At 46.5% G+C, this 16006-nt stretch overlaps 2 protein-coding genes and 1 long non-coding RNA gene across 6 annotated transcripts; 2 read left to right on the top strand and 1 right to left on the bottom strand.

Annotated features, from left to right (window-relative positions):
* Positions 1 to 213: 213 nt before the first annotated feature.
* haus2 (HAUS augmin like complex subunit 2) lies at positions 214 to 4453 on the bottom strand. The gene is made up of 7 exons (XM_086275719.1): positions 4293 to 4453; positions 3920 to 4006; positions 2866 to 2964; positions 1368 to 1437; positions 1118 to 1250; positions 940 to 1048; positions 214 to 398 (listed from the first exon to the last, which is right to left on the bottom strand). Exons 2-7 carry the CDS (start codon positions 4004 to 4006, stop codon positions 285 to 287), a joined length of 612 nt encoding a protein of 203 aa, XP_086131845.1. The 5' UTR covers positions 4293 to 4453; the 3' UTR covers positions 214 to 284.
* Positions 3956 to 10623, top strand: lrrc57 (leucine rich repeat containing 57). 4 transcript variants are annotated; one of them, XM_086275716.1, is made up of 6 exons: positions 3956 to 4143; positions 6819 to 7079; positions 8912 to 9047; positions 9297 to 9565; positions 9850 to 10035; positions 10120 to 10623. In XM_086275716.1, exons 2-6 carry the CDS (start codon positions 6996 to 6998, stop codon positions 10159 to 10161), a joined length of 717 nt encoding a protein of 238 aa, XP_086131842.1. In that variant the 5' UTR covers positions 3956 to 4143; positions 6819 to 6995; the 3' UTR covers positions 10162 to 10623. The 4 variants fall into 4 exon arrangements, with proteins under 4 accessions (XP_086131842.1, XP_086131841.1, XP_086131840.1 ...); XM_086275715.1 differs by having other exon boundaries at positions 3956 to 4248; XM_086275714.1 differs by lacking the exon at positions 3956 to 4143 and adding an exon at positions 5161 to 5357.
* An 880-nt stretch (positions 10624 to 11503) lies between these two features.
* Positions 11504 to 14040, top strand: LOC147306511 (uncharacterized). Its single transcript, XR_015126473.1, has 2 exons — positions 11504 to 12644; positions 12892 to 14040. It is a non-coding gene; the product is annotated as an uncharacterized LOC147306511 (long non-coding RNA).
* The last annotated feature ends 1966 nt before the right edge of the window (positions 14041 to 16006 follow it).

Genomic DNA, 16006 nt, shown 5'->3' with positions numbered 1-16006 from the left:
TTTTGTTTGTTTGTTTGTTTGTTTGTTTTTAGGTAGGAAGATCACATGCCCACACCCAATGACCTCACACAGCTTAAACATGCATTTCAGTTACAACCGATCAGATCCTCCCACACCTTCCTGCATGCTCAGAGTTTCAGCTCTCATTTTGAAACCAAGGCAGAGGTCAAAGGTTACCTTGTTTCTGTGTTGAATAACCAATCAGAAACTGCATATGGAAAATGTGAAAGATTTTATTGCAAACGTTTACTAGAATAAATTCAAAGTGCAACACATGATGAAGGTTAGGGGTCAGAGGTCACCAGGTTGCATCCATCAACTGACTTCCACTGAAGAATCTGACTGGACAAAGTCTCCATCTCTGAGGCCTGGATCAGCAGCTGGGCGAGCGAGGAGTCCTGAGAGAGAGAGAGAGAGGTAACAGTTGAGCTGGGATGAACTCTGCAGCCAATCGGAGGATGCTATTCAGTGTGTGAGAGACTGACAGGAAATGACCATGAACAGGGAGGTGGCCAAGGGCGGAGCCAAGAGACGAGCCCAGTCAACAATACTAATTTGTTTTTATCAATAAAGCTTGATGCTGCATCGCACAAAGAGTTTTTTCAGTCAAGCCCCGCCTCCCGTCTCTGACCCATTTCTGTACAATACCCCACATTGCTGATGTCAAACCCACCAGACTCCATTCATAAAACATCGGTTTTTAGCTCACAGAAAACAAACGTTTGCATTCGACTGTGATGATCCAAACTAATGAGTTCAGACCTCAGGGTGACACTAGCTCACCTGTTCTCTCAGGTAAATTTCCTGTTTTTGTGAATGGAGTCTGGTACACACAGATTCTCTCAGGTGTATCAAATGAACAGTGGCACACGGCTTTAGTTTGTCTGCGTACCGCGTGGCCTACTGCCATCCCCAAACCAGTGAGTTCGTGTGACTGACCAGCAGAGCGAGACGGTCTCTGGCTGTGGTCCTGCTGTCGGCAGCGCTTAGCTTCTCCTCCAGAGTCTCAATGAAGTCCATCATCAGCTTCAGGGACTCCACCATGAACCTGAAACACACCACAGACCGTTACAGAGTGCCACGGACCACTTTAATCACACTGAGCATCAGGCATTACCTGTGCAGGTGAGCGTGCACGGGCAGGTTGGTGCAAGCCAGCGGCTTCATGAGTCGCTGCCTCAGACTGTTCTGCTCTCTCAGCAGTTCCTGCATATGATCCCCGAGCATCTGCAGCATCTGGAACCTCTGAGCTGCAGGACACAAAAGCACCTGATCAGAGGGGGCGTGGCTCAGAATAAGGTCTGGAGTGAAGGTTGGTTTAAAAACATCGACCCCTCGAATGTGATGATGACGTCACCTGGACTCACCGAGGTGGAAGCTGTGGGCGACATCGGCGCTTTGCTCGTCGACCTGCAGCAGCTCCAGCCGCAGCCGCATCTGCACGAACAGGAAGCAAACAGGAAACAAACACCTTTACGTTAGCTGACACAGTCACATGACTTCTAGCCCCGGTGCAGTCACCGTCTTTTTAACACAGCTCCTGCAGGTAAAGCTGTTTCATTCACACAACAGCATCTCATTCTCCTGACCGGACCCACAGCGAGCGCACACCTGTCACCGCCCGCAGTCGACGCGCTTAAGACGTCAGTGCTCAAATCAGAGTTTCTGCGATGGGAAGCGTTTGGTGAGACGTGTTCATAAATGACACACCGAGCACGCCAACGTACAAAACAGGAATCTATTAATAAAGCGATACTGCTGCTGTGGAGATGCTAGCATAGACCCGCTGTGATGCACAGGACTAGTTACAAGATACAAAACTAGCTACTGGTTTCATTAACCTGTGAATGAGTCTGAAAGCTGCAGAAATGTAGGAATAGTTACAAAGCCAAGAGGAGGGACTTACAGCGCGTTAGGGGACTAGTTAGTAATTAGTGTGGATGCTGATTAAGCATCCACGGTATTGTTCTTCTACTTTTCATCTTCCATACGTTTTTCGCCGTCTATCTCCTTCACGCCGCTCAACTTAGAAAAACCATTCAACCACCATGTGTACTTGTATTTTTCTCATCTTTAACATTTATATTTGTTTAATTATTCAACTTTATTTAACAAAAGTTTACAATCTATTTCAATGGGAGAATCTTCAAATTCTCATTCAACTTACTCTCAAAACAAACAGATTCAAACTTTTTGAACTTTTAACATTCGTTCAGATGTTTTCTGACTCTAAATTTTCTTTTGTCATTACTCGGCTTTTTCAAATGCACATTTTAAACATGTTCGGCTACTTTTCAACTTTTTCTTCTCTGTGATCGTCAGCTTTCAGCAGTTCTGAACTTTTGTTTTCAGGTGAAAAATTCTGTATTTTTCAGTTTATTTAACATTTTTAACTTAACATTCAGCTATCAGCATCCACACTGCAGTTTCTTCAGAAAATGCAGAAGATACACAATCCAAAGTTTAATTAGCTAACCACGACTAGAAAAGGAAAACAACAAAGTGAAGGCGCCGTGAGCAGCCAATCAGAGACACCAGGATCCACGAAGCTGCTCCGTGGAGGTTCTTAGTCTGCCTTTAAAAACATGACGACTGTGCTCATCATCAGCACTAGGCCCAAATCAGAGGCTGTCTCTCACGGTGACAGAGCGTGAAAGACTGCAGTCAGCTTAGAGGGGATGATGTCATCCCTCAGGAATGACATCATTCACTCTGAGCTGCAGGCAGGAGAGCAAAACAACGTTTCTCCTGAGAAAATTAAAAAATCCGATCTGGCCGACATCCGGCTCAGGCATCGAAGCAGGCGGGGCTCTGCACTCTGACATAACGTCCCAGCACATCCCCGAGACAGCTGCATGCACATACCTCATCCAGCTGCTTCTGCATTCTGATTTGGTCTTCAGCCTCCTGCAGATGAGAGGAAAAGACGGGGCCTGTACCATTGGAGGCGGAGTCTATTTCCTCCTGAGGACAGGTGGGACAGAAGCAGATTCAGATTTTACTCACAAGCTTTAGTCTGGATCAGAACCGGATCACACAGGTCAACTCTCACTCAGATCTGAACCTGTCCTCAGACACCTCTGAACCGTGTAAAGTAGGGCTGCACGATTAATCGTTAGAAAATCGCGATCTCGATTCATACTTATGTGCATCTCATTTCCAAATGACAACGATTAAAAAAAACAAAACAAAAAAAAAAGACGACGACGATTGTACCGCATTTTGATCTGGGACGTAATCTGCATGAAAACAAGCGCTCACTCTTCCTGCTCAACAAATGACAAGGGCGGAGCCTTATACCAGGTGATACAGAAGCGGTGCCGTGTGATGCTAAAATTAGCAGGGAAAAAACAACGGAGAGCACGTCAGGGATGACGAGAGAGTGACAGGAGAAAATCCGTCCCGGTCAACCACCCAAACATCAATAACGGGAACCTTATACAGCGCTTCCCTATACCCGTCGAACTCCCGCAGGCACAAAGAAATTACGGAGGCTATCACTTATCACCTGACCAAAGATATGGCTCCCATCAACACGGTGCAAAACGAGGGATTTAGGAAAATGATCAACACCCTAGACAAACGCTACACAGTGCTGTCCCGCAACTATTTTTCTATTGTTGCACTACCTGCTCTATACACGCAGTGTCGAGCAACGGTGGAGACGGAATTTCAAGCAGTACAACATTTAGCGGCGACAACAAAACGTGAGACATTTGTTGTTTTTAATGTTTATTTATTGTTTTTATGTTCGGTCTCAACTGTTACGAAGTTGATGTGCAGTTAATAAGTGCAATAAATATTTATACTGGAAAAGAGAATCGTGATCTCAATTCTAAGCCAAAAAATCGTGCAGCCCTAGTGTAAAGCTGCTCTGACAGACCGCCTCAGCCTCCTAAACACTTGTTCGTGTCCTTACCTGAGACAGCGCTCCCACGGAGACACACTTAGAAAGCAGGCTGGCAGCTGGAGTCACGGAGAACGGAGACAAATCCCACTGATGCATCTGAAAGACAGGAACGTCACCTGAACCACACCAGCCTCAGACTCTGATATTCACCTGGACCAGGTGTTCAAACCTGAAACCGGATCTATCCGAACCAGAACCCTGTTGGGTTCCAGCTCACAGCTCTGCGTGTGAAGGCAAGCGCCATCAAACTAAATCTCCACATTTTTAAACGGACTTTGAAGCAGCTTTAAAAGGCTTTTTTTAACGGACACACCGGCACCGTTCAGCTGCCTCTGGCGGTAGGTTAAACACAGTCTAGTGTCGGTTACCAGCTTTTTCTTACCGTTAAAACCGAAGAACCGAACCGAACCTCACCGCTGCCCGCCCGACCGTTTGTTTTTGCTGTTTCTCTTCTTCAGCGAAAACGTTTGGCGGCTGCTGACCGCAACAGCGACCCCTCAGGATCCAGAGAGATCTTTTTTTTTCTCAAACTTTATTGAAATTACAAAGTGAACAGCCAGTCATTCCAGTTCAGCGTGAACAGTAGACATACAAGGCAAATAAAAGTAACAATATACAGTACAATGAAATAAGAAGGACAAATAAATAAAGGGGAAAAAAAGGGGGGGGGGGGGGGGGGGGAATGTGACAGACTTCATAATTTAGTACTTGAAAGTCGTGACAGCTCATTTGTTAAACATTTCTGAATGAATTTCAATCAATGATAAACCTTTTTTATTGGAAGTTAATTTAAGAGATTTTAAATAATATTCAATTTCAATCAAAAACAAATTAAATGATGGGGTTGAGTTTTGAAATTTACATTTATGTATATGGAATTTCCCTAACAAGTTATAAAGATTGACAATGGCACATATTTTTTTTCCTTTAGTTTCAAAATAAGTGATAATGTTTTTCCCTTCAATTTTGATTTCGTATGTTGTCTTGCACAGTATATAATTTTCAAGCTCTCTCCAAAATGTAGCACTATATGAACAGCCATAAAACAAATGAGTAACACTTTCAAGTTCAGTTATACAAAAGGTACATTTTCTATCAATGTCGCAGAATCTTGAAATGTACATGTTGGATGGAACTAACTAACGTGTCTTTCTGCCTAATCCTGGACCAAAATCTGACGTCACACCCTGCTGAGGTCACATGACAAGAAGAAAGTCGTTCAGGATTTCAGTGACGTCTGTCACCAGGTGGCGGCGTTGCAGCCCTGAGCGGGACTTTCATTAGAGAAGAAGAAGAAGAAGAAGAAGCAGGAGCGCAGAGTCAGGGCGGCTTCCGAGCTTCACTTTTCTACTGATCTTTATTTTTTGTCCTTTTATCGGATAAATTTAAGCACAGCACCTGGACACGCGACACTTGCACACTGGGGTCAAAGGGCGACATTGTGTCGGTATGTAAACAGAGCCGTTTCCGGTTATCTCAACTGTTAGCAGGGTGGCGGTGGCATCAATGTTTACAGTGTGTTTACAGTGAGGAGAGACTGGGGCCGATTAGGCTGCTGACGGTGAGTGTGTCACCTCTCAGGTGAACACGTGACTCACCTTTACCTCCTGTGACAGCTGAAGGGTGAGCGTTAGCCTGCTTTAGAGAGACAGGTGTGTGAGTGTGGGTGTGCATCAGGTTGCCCCGCTGCAAGAAATTGACCACCTTAAATACCTCTTAAAGTCCACCTTAAAGCTGAAGCCCCTCTCTGCTGCCACAGCATTGATCTGGAACGCCTCAGTTTGGGGGATTTGGCGGCCCCTGTGGTGACCGTGGAGAACTCCAGGTGTGTTTAACACTACAGAGGAGGAGGTTTTCCCACAAGTGCGTTTACTGAGCTCAGGCTTCAACACTAATGCATTTTACACATTACTGGGGTGTGCTGTAGAAAGCCAATGATAAGTCCGGTTTCTTCCCTCACACTCATTATTGACAAAGCTGGGTCAGGACCACTGATGGTCAAATTGGGATAAAGCGGCAAATTTAGAAGATTAATGTTGTAAATTTAGGGAAGCCTGCCAGAGTCAGCGTGGTGCTTGGTGAAGTGCAGTTATTAACGATGCTAATGGTTTGTATGTTAGTTAGCTGAGGATTTTTAACGTGAATGAGTTATTGCAGACCTTCTCTGTTATAAAACACCTTTAATCCACAGGGAGTGTTTGATCTGTTCATCTGTGCATCAACATGGGAAAAAGTTTAAATCCTACGCCGCCCAGCACAGGTGGATATTGATACTGTTTCCCTCAGCTCAGGTCAGGACGGGTCGCTTAGAGAAAAGAATCAGGGTTTTCAAGCCAAACTCGGAGCCTTACGTTGGCATGATGCTGCGGGACGTGGAGACAAAGCACGTCTGTGAGCTCAGCAGCAGCCCATGCAGAGCTTTTCTCTGAATATTCACTTTGTTCTTCAGTCTTCAGTTTCAGAGTGAAACATCTGCACGCTGCCTCTGTTCAAATCTCACTAATAAACACAAACATTCACAATGGAAATCTATAACATGGAAAAGATAACAGCTTCTGTTAACCACAAGCTGGAGAAATTTACATCATACTGGGAAAACTGGGTCAAATATATCACGCCTCATAGGCCAGATTTTATTTTTACAAACCAATAACTGTGATGCATGAGAGTATATATTTATAGGATCACCCCCTACCAACACATCCGGTTTTTTGGGGGTTTTTTTTTGTTTTTTTTTGTTTGTAGGTTTGTTGGTTTTGTTTGTTTTTCTTATTTCGGATTATGTGATTGTTTCAATTGCTTCTATAGTTGTAAATATTCTCTCTTTATGACTCGGATGTAAATTAAAATACTATTTCGGTATCTAAGGCAAAAAAATAAAAATAAATAAACACAAACATGTTCACAGGTCTGTGAGCGAGGACACCTGAGAGACTGTTCACCTGCAGGGATTCACTGTCTGATCTCATCAATACCTGCTGACGAGGAGGAGCGCTGATACGGCTGTCAGCTGATCCATCAGCCTGTCTGGAAGGACTTCGGGTGGCCCTGCAAGTGGAGGGCTGGTACCTGGCTGCGGGTGCAGATGGGGAACAGCGCGCTGAAGTCTCACCTTGAAACCTCCCAGAAGACGGGAGTGTTTCAGCTGACGGGGAAAGGTCTGCAGGAGGTGAGTTGACTCACACATGCACAGAAAGATTTAAACACCCGTTTGACGCGTCAGACGTCTCAGTCCGGGCAGCCTGTGATTGGACAGTTCTCCTTTCAGTTCAGAGCCTTTACTGTCATTGCATGAAACTGGAGTGGTATCGCCGGGATGCAGAACAAACACACACAGAAACGTGTTCACACATGTATAAAAACGAATAAATCAGCAGGTGATCACCTTTTCTACACCTGCCCAGATGGTGTTTATCTGCGATTTGCTGAAGGGGTGGGAGCTGGGTCTGTAACTTTTTTGTGCAGTCTTTATGATGCGTTGGAGTCTATTTTTGTGCGTGTATGAGGAGCTTGTGATACAATATGACAGCAGGCCTTCTATGGCGGAGTGGTTGAAGGATTCGACTGTAACCTGTTTCGCCTGCTGAGCTTTCTTCACCGTGGTGGTGGTGTGGGCAGTCCAGGAGATGCTCCTGTGTGGGTTCCTGGGAGTCAGGAATCCTGGATCCTGTCCACATGGTCAGAAGAAGATGGCCTGCTGTGTTTTTCCCTTTGGTGGCACTTTCCACCTACTGTGAGAAGTCAGGAACCGTCTTTAAACAGTTGTTAAAATCACCAGCAATGATGACGGCCCGATCCGGATGTATCTGCATCCGTTGGTACTGTGCAGCTTAGAGCCATGCTGACCTTAGCAACAGGAGCTATGTGTACTATTGTAAAAGCTCTGCAGCCGACTTGACAGAGGATAAGTCCGGGCAACTGAAGCTGTCGAGGACTCAGCTGTGTGTCCACCAGTTGTTATGTGTGACGATGCAGAGTCCTCCGCTCGGTTCTTTCCTGACTCTTTATGTGGTCCTGATGATGGAGAGTCCAGTCCAGTAGCTGGATGGTAGCATCGGGAGCCGTGTTTCCGTTATGATCGATACACAGCAGTTTCAGACAAGTCTGTTGGTGGCCAGCTGCGGTTCGATTTCGTCCATCTTGTGGATCGCTATCTGGCACCTCCTCATTTGTTTTTGTCTAAATCACAAAGCAAAAAACACAAAATGACAAAAAAAAAAAACCACACAGAACTGGAGAGCTCAGAGCTGCAGCATGTAGGCGTACACTCGCCTAGGGCTGCTCAATTAATCGAATTTTAATCACGATTACGATCTGGGCTTTCAACGATCATTAAAAATGACTGAGCCGATTATTAGCCCCTCCCTCGTGCTTTACTCTTGCGCTGCTCCGTGTGGCAAATCGAGCGCACCTCTCTGCATTTCGAACACGCCTCACAACAATTAAGAGGACCCGAGGGAAGCTCGGAAAGCTAAGCAGAAGTTATTTGGAGAGGAGAGTGACTGCCGTTGGTTGAAAAGAGAGGTAAAGAAAACTTCAGTGGTGTGGAAACATTATGGGTTCGCGGAGTCAGACGTGGATCAAGTAGACACAGTGTGTAAACTTTGCTATGGTGTAGTAGCTGCACCACAGAGCAACACTGCAAAGTTCACTAAACATAGATGTTTACATTTTTCATTCATTTTTTATATTGCAAACATTTGCACTGTTATCAGTATTTGCACACTGTTTTATATTATTTTTTGACAATCTTTAAAGTCATTATTCAATACATTGTTATTGTTAAATAAATATCGTCAAATAATCGAGATCTCAATTTCAGTGAAAATAATCGCGATTATCATTTTTGCCATAATCGAGCAGCCCTACACTCGCCACCATTAGAGTGTGACACCCCAGGGCCTGATCATACCAAGCTTAACCTATACAAAACAGACAGCGTCCCGAGTCGCCTGTCCCGCTTGTCCTGAGTTGCCTGTCCTGGTCTCGGTCTGCTTTCAGTTTCCAGAGGAGCTGCAGAGGCTCACGGCCAACCTGAGGACGGTGGATCTGTCCGGGAACAAGATAGAGGTCCTTTCTGCCACCATCGGAAACTTCCCCCAGCTCAAGAGTCTGACGCTGAACTCTAACCGGCTCGGTGAGTGTTCGACCCGCAGCAGTTATACCTTTACACCTGTGTTTTAAAGCTAAGCAAAAAGCAACCACATTATTATTTCAGCATTTGATTTGTTCTCTTTGGATGCTTTTTTTAGTTTAATTTAGGGTTGGAACGACTTAAAAATCCCCAGATTGTATGTCTTTAGATCCGGTTTAGCTGCAGAACAAACCGGATCCACCCCGATGCTCAGACCTGTGAGACCCGGTTGTGTTGTGGTTCTGTTTTCAGCTGGGATTCCCTCTGAGATCGGGAAGCTGAAGAAGCTGGAGACCCTGAGTCTGAATGGAAACCGGATCCAGCAGCTGCCCCCCACTCTGGGCCAGCTCAAAGCCCTGCGGACCCTCAGCCTGGCCGGGAACCAGATTTCAGAGTTCCCCTCCGGACTCGGAACGTTGAGGCAGCTGGACTTGCTGGATCTGTCCCGAAACAAGATCCAGAACGTCCCTGCAGAGGTGTCCGAGCTGCAGGTCATCGAGATCAACCTCAACCAGAACCAGGTCTGTAAGTCCACCAAAGAACCAGAACCAGGAGGAAAGCCTGGAAGGGCTGACCCTGTGCTGTCAATTCACCCAGTATTAAATATCAGTTTTACTTATAAAGCACCACAACAACAGTTCTCCAAAGGTGCTTAATCAATCAGTTATCAATAATTACTGATCGGTCACTCCATGACGTCTCCCACAGCTTTCTATCCCACAGACTTCCAAGGAGGTTCTGATAATCCCAGCCCGGGTCTGGTGTTGTTCCTCTGTACTAACCCGGTCCTCTATTCTCGGTCCAGATCTCGGTGGTGTCGGCGGAGGTCTCCCGCTGTCCCCGTCTGAAGGTCCTCCGCCTGGAGGAGAACTGCCTGGAGCTCTCCTCCATCCCTCAGTCCATCCTGAACGAGTCCCAGGTGTCCCTGTTCTCGGTGGAGGGAAACCTGTTTGAGGTGAAGAAACTCCGGGACCTGGAGGGATACGATCAGGTCAGTGCTGCGGTCTGAGACCAGATCGAGTCCAAGGCTGCGAGTCCTCCTGCGGTCTCTGATGACGCTCTGTTTCCTCCTCAGTACATGGAGCGTTTCACGGCCACAAAGAAGAAGTTTGCCTGAGAACCCTCAATGCAGAGTCTGGATCTGTGAGGTTCACCTGGAGGTGGGCTCGGCTGAAGCTCCGCCTCTCTTACCCCTGCACTTCCCACAGCTGCTGCTTCTGCTGCTGCTAGAAACCAGACTACAGCAGCCGGGACTCCTCACAGCGCCCCCCAGAAATCCAAACCTCCAGAGCACCATGGAGACAGGACATGTTTCACGACACTGAAGAAGAGGACCGGTGCCATGTTTGACTGCATCAAACTTTATTGTTCACTCAGTCATGGACAGAGAAAACAGTGCAAGTGTTTAGTTAACCTTGTAGAAACATGCTTTGTAAAATGTCAGCAGCCGGTTGATTGATTATTAATTATTAACAGCTATTAAAGACGTCTAAAACAAAACGTGTCTGTGTGAAGAGTTAACAGCTGGAAGTTTCCAGATGTTTTCTGTGTCTGAGTAGCCGTTTCCTCAGCTGTAATCAATATAAACTACTAATGAAGGACCTAATCAGATGATCAATAATAAACAGAATGATCCTTTCATGTTAACTGGCCCAGCTGATCTGACAGTAATGGAAAAGTCAGTAAAGTTTGATTTTTGAGGTGCGGTGCGCGGCAGGAAGTTCATCTTAAGTCTTCTTCTTCTGTCTATTTAAATGCTGAAGACTAACATGCAGAAGGCTGTTAATCCCTCTGTGGTTTAAGCTCCGCGCTAATGACTGCTCAGCCTGTGCCAGCTGTCAGATGAACATCTCTCGTCCCATATTTAGGAAGCAGTCAAACTTCTCTTTTCCTGCGTGCTGATTGGTTCTCCTTCCCACCAGACGCCCGGGTCCACCTGAGAAAATTCTTTGGTAAAGAAACACCTTTTATTATTACTGATGGAGAATTTCACTTCCTTTTAATAAAAACTCAGTTAAAGGGTGACGTCCCACCAAGCATGCGAGCTTATGAAGCGCGAGCAATACGCCGGAAAGGGGATCCCAAATGGGTCGCTGCGCCGTTAAAGAGAACGGGTGTGTCCTGCACCAGAAACTGGTAGAAACATTGCTTGCAGACATCATCAGAGAGCTGCCGCATCAATAATACGGCTCTCCCGTTCCTCCACATCCTGCTGGGCTGAGACCCGTGACTGAGGGGGCCATCTGAGCTTTGACACATCAGAGGATGAGATGGGCAGGCAGGCTGTGTCCCAATCCAGCGACCGCAGCGCTTCCTAGTACGCGCACTTCGCGGAAATGGGTCTGGCCTTCGTCGCGCTGGCCAGGTTGCCTAGCAACCATGATACTAACAGCTGGTGTGACAGAAATGAAGGAGAACAAAATGTTTTGTTGTTCGTTCATGTTTTATGACATCACTTTGATTAGTTGAGTATCTGAGGCTGAGACCACAGGACTGTAAAACATGATTGTTGGGCTTCATTCCTGTGCTGAACAGTCATTTAAGATTAGCTAGTAAATAACAATTAGCTAATGTTGTTCATGAGACTAAAGTCATCTCACTGTGGTAATGTAAATATAATATGGCCAATATTATAGTTATTGTCAGATTATTATGATATATTACAGCAGTGAGCCTGAACTCTGTGTCAAATACTGAGCTTGTGGAGGTAAGCATCAACGACACAGAGCTCTCAGTTCTCACTCCTTCTTTATTCGTCTCCAACATCAACTGCGCATATCGCGCCACAAAACACAGGGACATACTTCCTATACACTGGGTGTGAGTGGAGCCCTCTAGTGGTCCACCACACATGCGCCCCCCCCCCGAACACCCAGCAGAACTAGTCCAGGACCCGGGGCTTAAGCAAACGGCTGAACTGAACAAACCGCCGCCCATTCTTTCACCGTCTTGCGAAGACCCAGCCAAACAAACCTGACGCTGACCAGCTTGACCGAAGCCCGGGCGCCGGGATGAGAGAGGGCATGCACCAAGTCAAAAACATGACGACGCCACGAAAGGGGAACCACCGGGCAGGGGTGGCCGGTGGAAACGTCGCAAAGAAGGTGCGGACCGCCGTCCCACACCGGGGTGTCCTCCAGCACGAGGCCCGTTTTTGTTGACTGAAGGGCAAGGACGTCCGGGTCAGCACATTGCTCGGCGGCCATGGCAGCGTAGTCAATGCCGACATACACCGGAGAAACCAACACACGTGAGAGACAGTCAGCGACGTGATTGGACTTACCAGCCACATGCTGAATGTCTGTGGTAAACTCTGAAATGGCTGCCAACTGGCGCTGCTGGCGTGCGCTCCATGGGTCAGAGACCTTGGACATCGCAAACGTCAAAGGTTTGTGGTCAACGTACGCAGCAAAGTTGCGACCCTCAAGGAAAAAATGAAAATGTCGTGTCGCAAGGTGCAGGGCCAGCAATTCCCTGTCAAAAACACTGTACTTGCGTTCAGCATCCCGGAGCGTACGACTGAAAAAGGCGAGCGGTTGCCAGAGATCTGAAACCCGCTGTTCCAACACCCCACCCACTGCCACGTCAGAGGCATCGGTGGTCAACGCGATCTCCGCCGACGGAAGCAGGTGGGCCAGCAGGGCGGCGTCAGCCAGCGCAGACTTGGCTGCGGAAAACGCACAGACGTGTTCCGGCAGCCAGTCAACCGGATCTTTGGCTGTTTTACCTTTCAAGGCAGCATAGAGTGGCTGTAGCAGGTGGGTAGCTCTGGGGAGAAAGCGGCTGTAAAAATTTATCATCCCCAAGAACTCCTGCAACGCTTTAACCGACGTGGGACGCGGAAAAGCCGAAACAGCCTGGACTCTGTCGGGCAACAGAACCACACCTTCAGCGGAAATGCGGTGCCCGAGGAAATCCAGAACAGGCAACCCAAACTGGCACTTGGAAGGGTTGATGATCAGGCCGTGCGCTGCCAAACGCTGGAAAACCTGGCGCAGATGGGACTCGTGCTGGCTCACTGAGCAGCTGGCCACCAATATATCGTCCAGATAAACAAAAACGAATGGCAGCCCACGCAAAACGGAGTCCATCAGCCGCTGAAAGGTCTGGACGGCACCTTTCAGGCCAAACGGCATGCGCAAAAACTCGAACAAGCCGAAGGGGGTAATGACAGCGGTTTTAGGAACGTCTTTGGCGCGCACGGGAACCTGGTGATACCCCCGCACCAAGTCAATTTTAGAAAAAATCGACATTCCGGCGAGATTGGCAGAAAAATCCTGAATGTGGGGGATGGGGTAACGGTCATTCTCCGTGGCATTATTTAAACGGCGGAACTCTCCGCATGCAACAAACACAGCAGTGCTACTAATCCAAAATACTCAAAGCTTCATAGAACTGAAACAAACATTTATTTTTAGCTCCATTCTGCTGCTGATACATACTTTAGGTTTCTGAACATTAAACTTGTCATTCACCTCATGCAGCGTTCCCGCTCTCACCTCGAGACCGCTGGGAGCACTGTGAGAATCATGTTCTTTGATTTCTCCAGTGCCTTCAACACCATTCTTCCCATGGTCCTGAAGGACAAGCTGGAGAACTCTGGAGTGGACCATCATTGCAGAGTCGTCAGAGAACTTCTGCAGGAAGCACTGGGTGGAGTTGTGGGAGAAGTCTGCAGTGTAGATGGTGAAGAGGAACGGTGCCAGAACCGTTCCCTGTGGGGCCCGCGTGCTGCAGACGACCCTGTCCGACACACAGCCCTGAGTCCTCACATACATATTGCTGTAATTGTTTATATGCTTTATATATTCTGAGGTAAGTTGATCTATAGTGTTACATCATATTCTATAAAGATGTTATGTGTTCGGATACTTTCTGCCCAGTTTGACCCATTTAGCAGAAGTCAGCCTGTTTAAGGCTCTGATATCTATTCTGTATGACTTAAAGCAGTTATGACATGGTCTGATTTTCTCACCCAATAAAGGAATATTTCATATATCAGTCTACTCTTCATTCTATCAGACACAGTTATCACAGCTCGTACATTTTCTTTTTACACATATATGTAAGCATTGAGCCAAATTCAGTAATGCCAGCATACTGAAGGAACGACATTTGTCTCTTATATATAATACATCTATAGATACACTGTCAAAGATACTTGAGTGTCTTTGAGTGAAGATTTAAGGTGACAGGAAATATAAATAGCTGCAACTTGAATCTTTACTGAAGCTCAGTATTTGGCACAGAGTTCATGTTCACTGCTGTAATATATCATAATAATCTGACAATAACTATAATATTGGCCATATTATATTTACATTACCACAGTGAGATGATTTTAGTCTCATGAACAACATTAGCTAATTGTTATTTACTAACTAATCTTAAATGACTGTTCAGTACAGAAATGAAGCCCAACTATCATGTTTCACAGTCCTGTGGTCTCAGCCTCAGATACTCAACTAATCAAAGTGATGTCATAAAAAAAATGAACGAACAACAAAACATTTTGTTCTCCTTCATTTCTGTCACACAAAGCTGTATGAAACGTTTCCAGCTGTTAGTATCATGGTTGCTAGGCAACCTGAGTAGCGCGACGCAGGCCAGACCCATTTCACAAGCCTCTCACTTCCGCACTTCGTAGTACGCGCCGTACGTAGTCCACGAAGTGCGTGTACTTCAAGCGTGCGGTCGCTGGATTGGGACACAGCCTGTGTGAACCTCAGCCTCAGTTCCTGTTCTTACAGGAGTGACACTGAGCTGCTGCTCTGCGATTGGCTGATTGCATGTTTGTGTTAGCAAGCAGCTATATGACTTTAACATTTATCAGCTGTTCACTTCATAGATCACCAGAAGCTTTTTATAACGAGCCTGTTTGTTTGATAATGTGCTTTATTAGTGACGGTGGATTTCTGCACACCCACCACACCCACACCGGGGAACATCCCGGGAACTGACACTGAGATAGTGGACTCTAATAAGTACCTGGGTGTTCACCTGAACAACAAACTGGACTGGAGTAAAACACTGATGCTCGTTACAGGAAGTGTTGAGTGGACTCTACCTGCTGAGGATACTGAGATCTTTGGACTGCAGTGGGCGCTCCTGAAGACCTTTTTTTTTTTTTTTTACCTTCGTGGTGTTGTCTGTTGGAACAGCAGCTCGTCTACAGCTGAGAGGAAGCGGTTGGATAAGAAGGCCGGCTCTGTCCTTGGATGCCCCGTCAACCCAGTGCAGGGGGTCGGGCAGTGTCTCCACCCCACGCCTGACGCTCACGCTGCAGGTCCTTCCTCTCAGTACCTGTTAGACTTTATAACCATCAAACACAATAAGTTGTTTACATCCTGCTGGTATTTGCAGTTTTTCCATTTTCTGTAAGTAGTTATTGTTGCTTTTAAGCGCTTTAGAAAAGCTTCACATTTCTTTGGCCCAGACTAAGCTATTCATAAGTATTCATTTTTTCATGTTGTAAGTTTGCCCAGTTCGTTCTCGTTCTTTATTCGTTCCTTCTGTGTAAATGGACTTTTCTGCTCTCCCGGAACAGTCGGAGCGCTTCACAACATGCCAATTTCCCCAATGAGGGACAATAAAGAATATTTCTACTCTGTTTCTGTCATGGTCCTGGGTCGTTGACCCAGCGTTTTGTGTTTTGTGATTATTTCCCTCTGTTCTAGTTATTCTGTGTCCTCCCCCCTTGTGTCCGGTTCGGGTTCTAGATTTCCTGTTTTGTTCTGAAAGTCTGTGTCTGTTGTCATTGTGTTCAGCTTGTGTCCTCCAGTCATCATGTGTATTCAGATCAGCTGTTCTTCCCTCCTGTGTGCGATTACCCGATTACCTTGTGTGTGTGTGTGTGTGTATATATAGTGGGTGTCGGTCTGTGTTCGTTGTCGGCTCGTCTGCGTTCTATGGTGTTCCTGTCTCTGCGTCTCTCTGCCCCGCACCCCTTTTGTATGGTCTCA

The sequence above is a fragment of the Aulonocara sp. 'chitande type north' Nkhata Bay genome, linkage group LG19, assembly GCF_057382095.1.
Source record: "Aulonocara sp. 'chitande type north' Nkhata Bay isolate Kocher_YH1m ecotype deep benthic linkage group LG19, A_spYH_male_GT1.1, whole genome shotgun sequence".
NCBI classification, from domain to species: domain Eukaryota; kingdom Metazoa; phylum Chordata; class Actinopteri; order Cichliformes; family Cichlidae; genus Aulonocara; species Aulonocara sp. 'chitande type north' Nkhata Bay.
The sequence above is the reverse complement of the archived record's forward strand: the minus strand, read 5'-3'. Positions and strand labels throughout refer to the sequence as shown.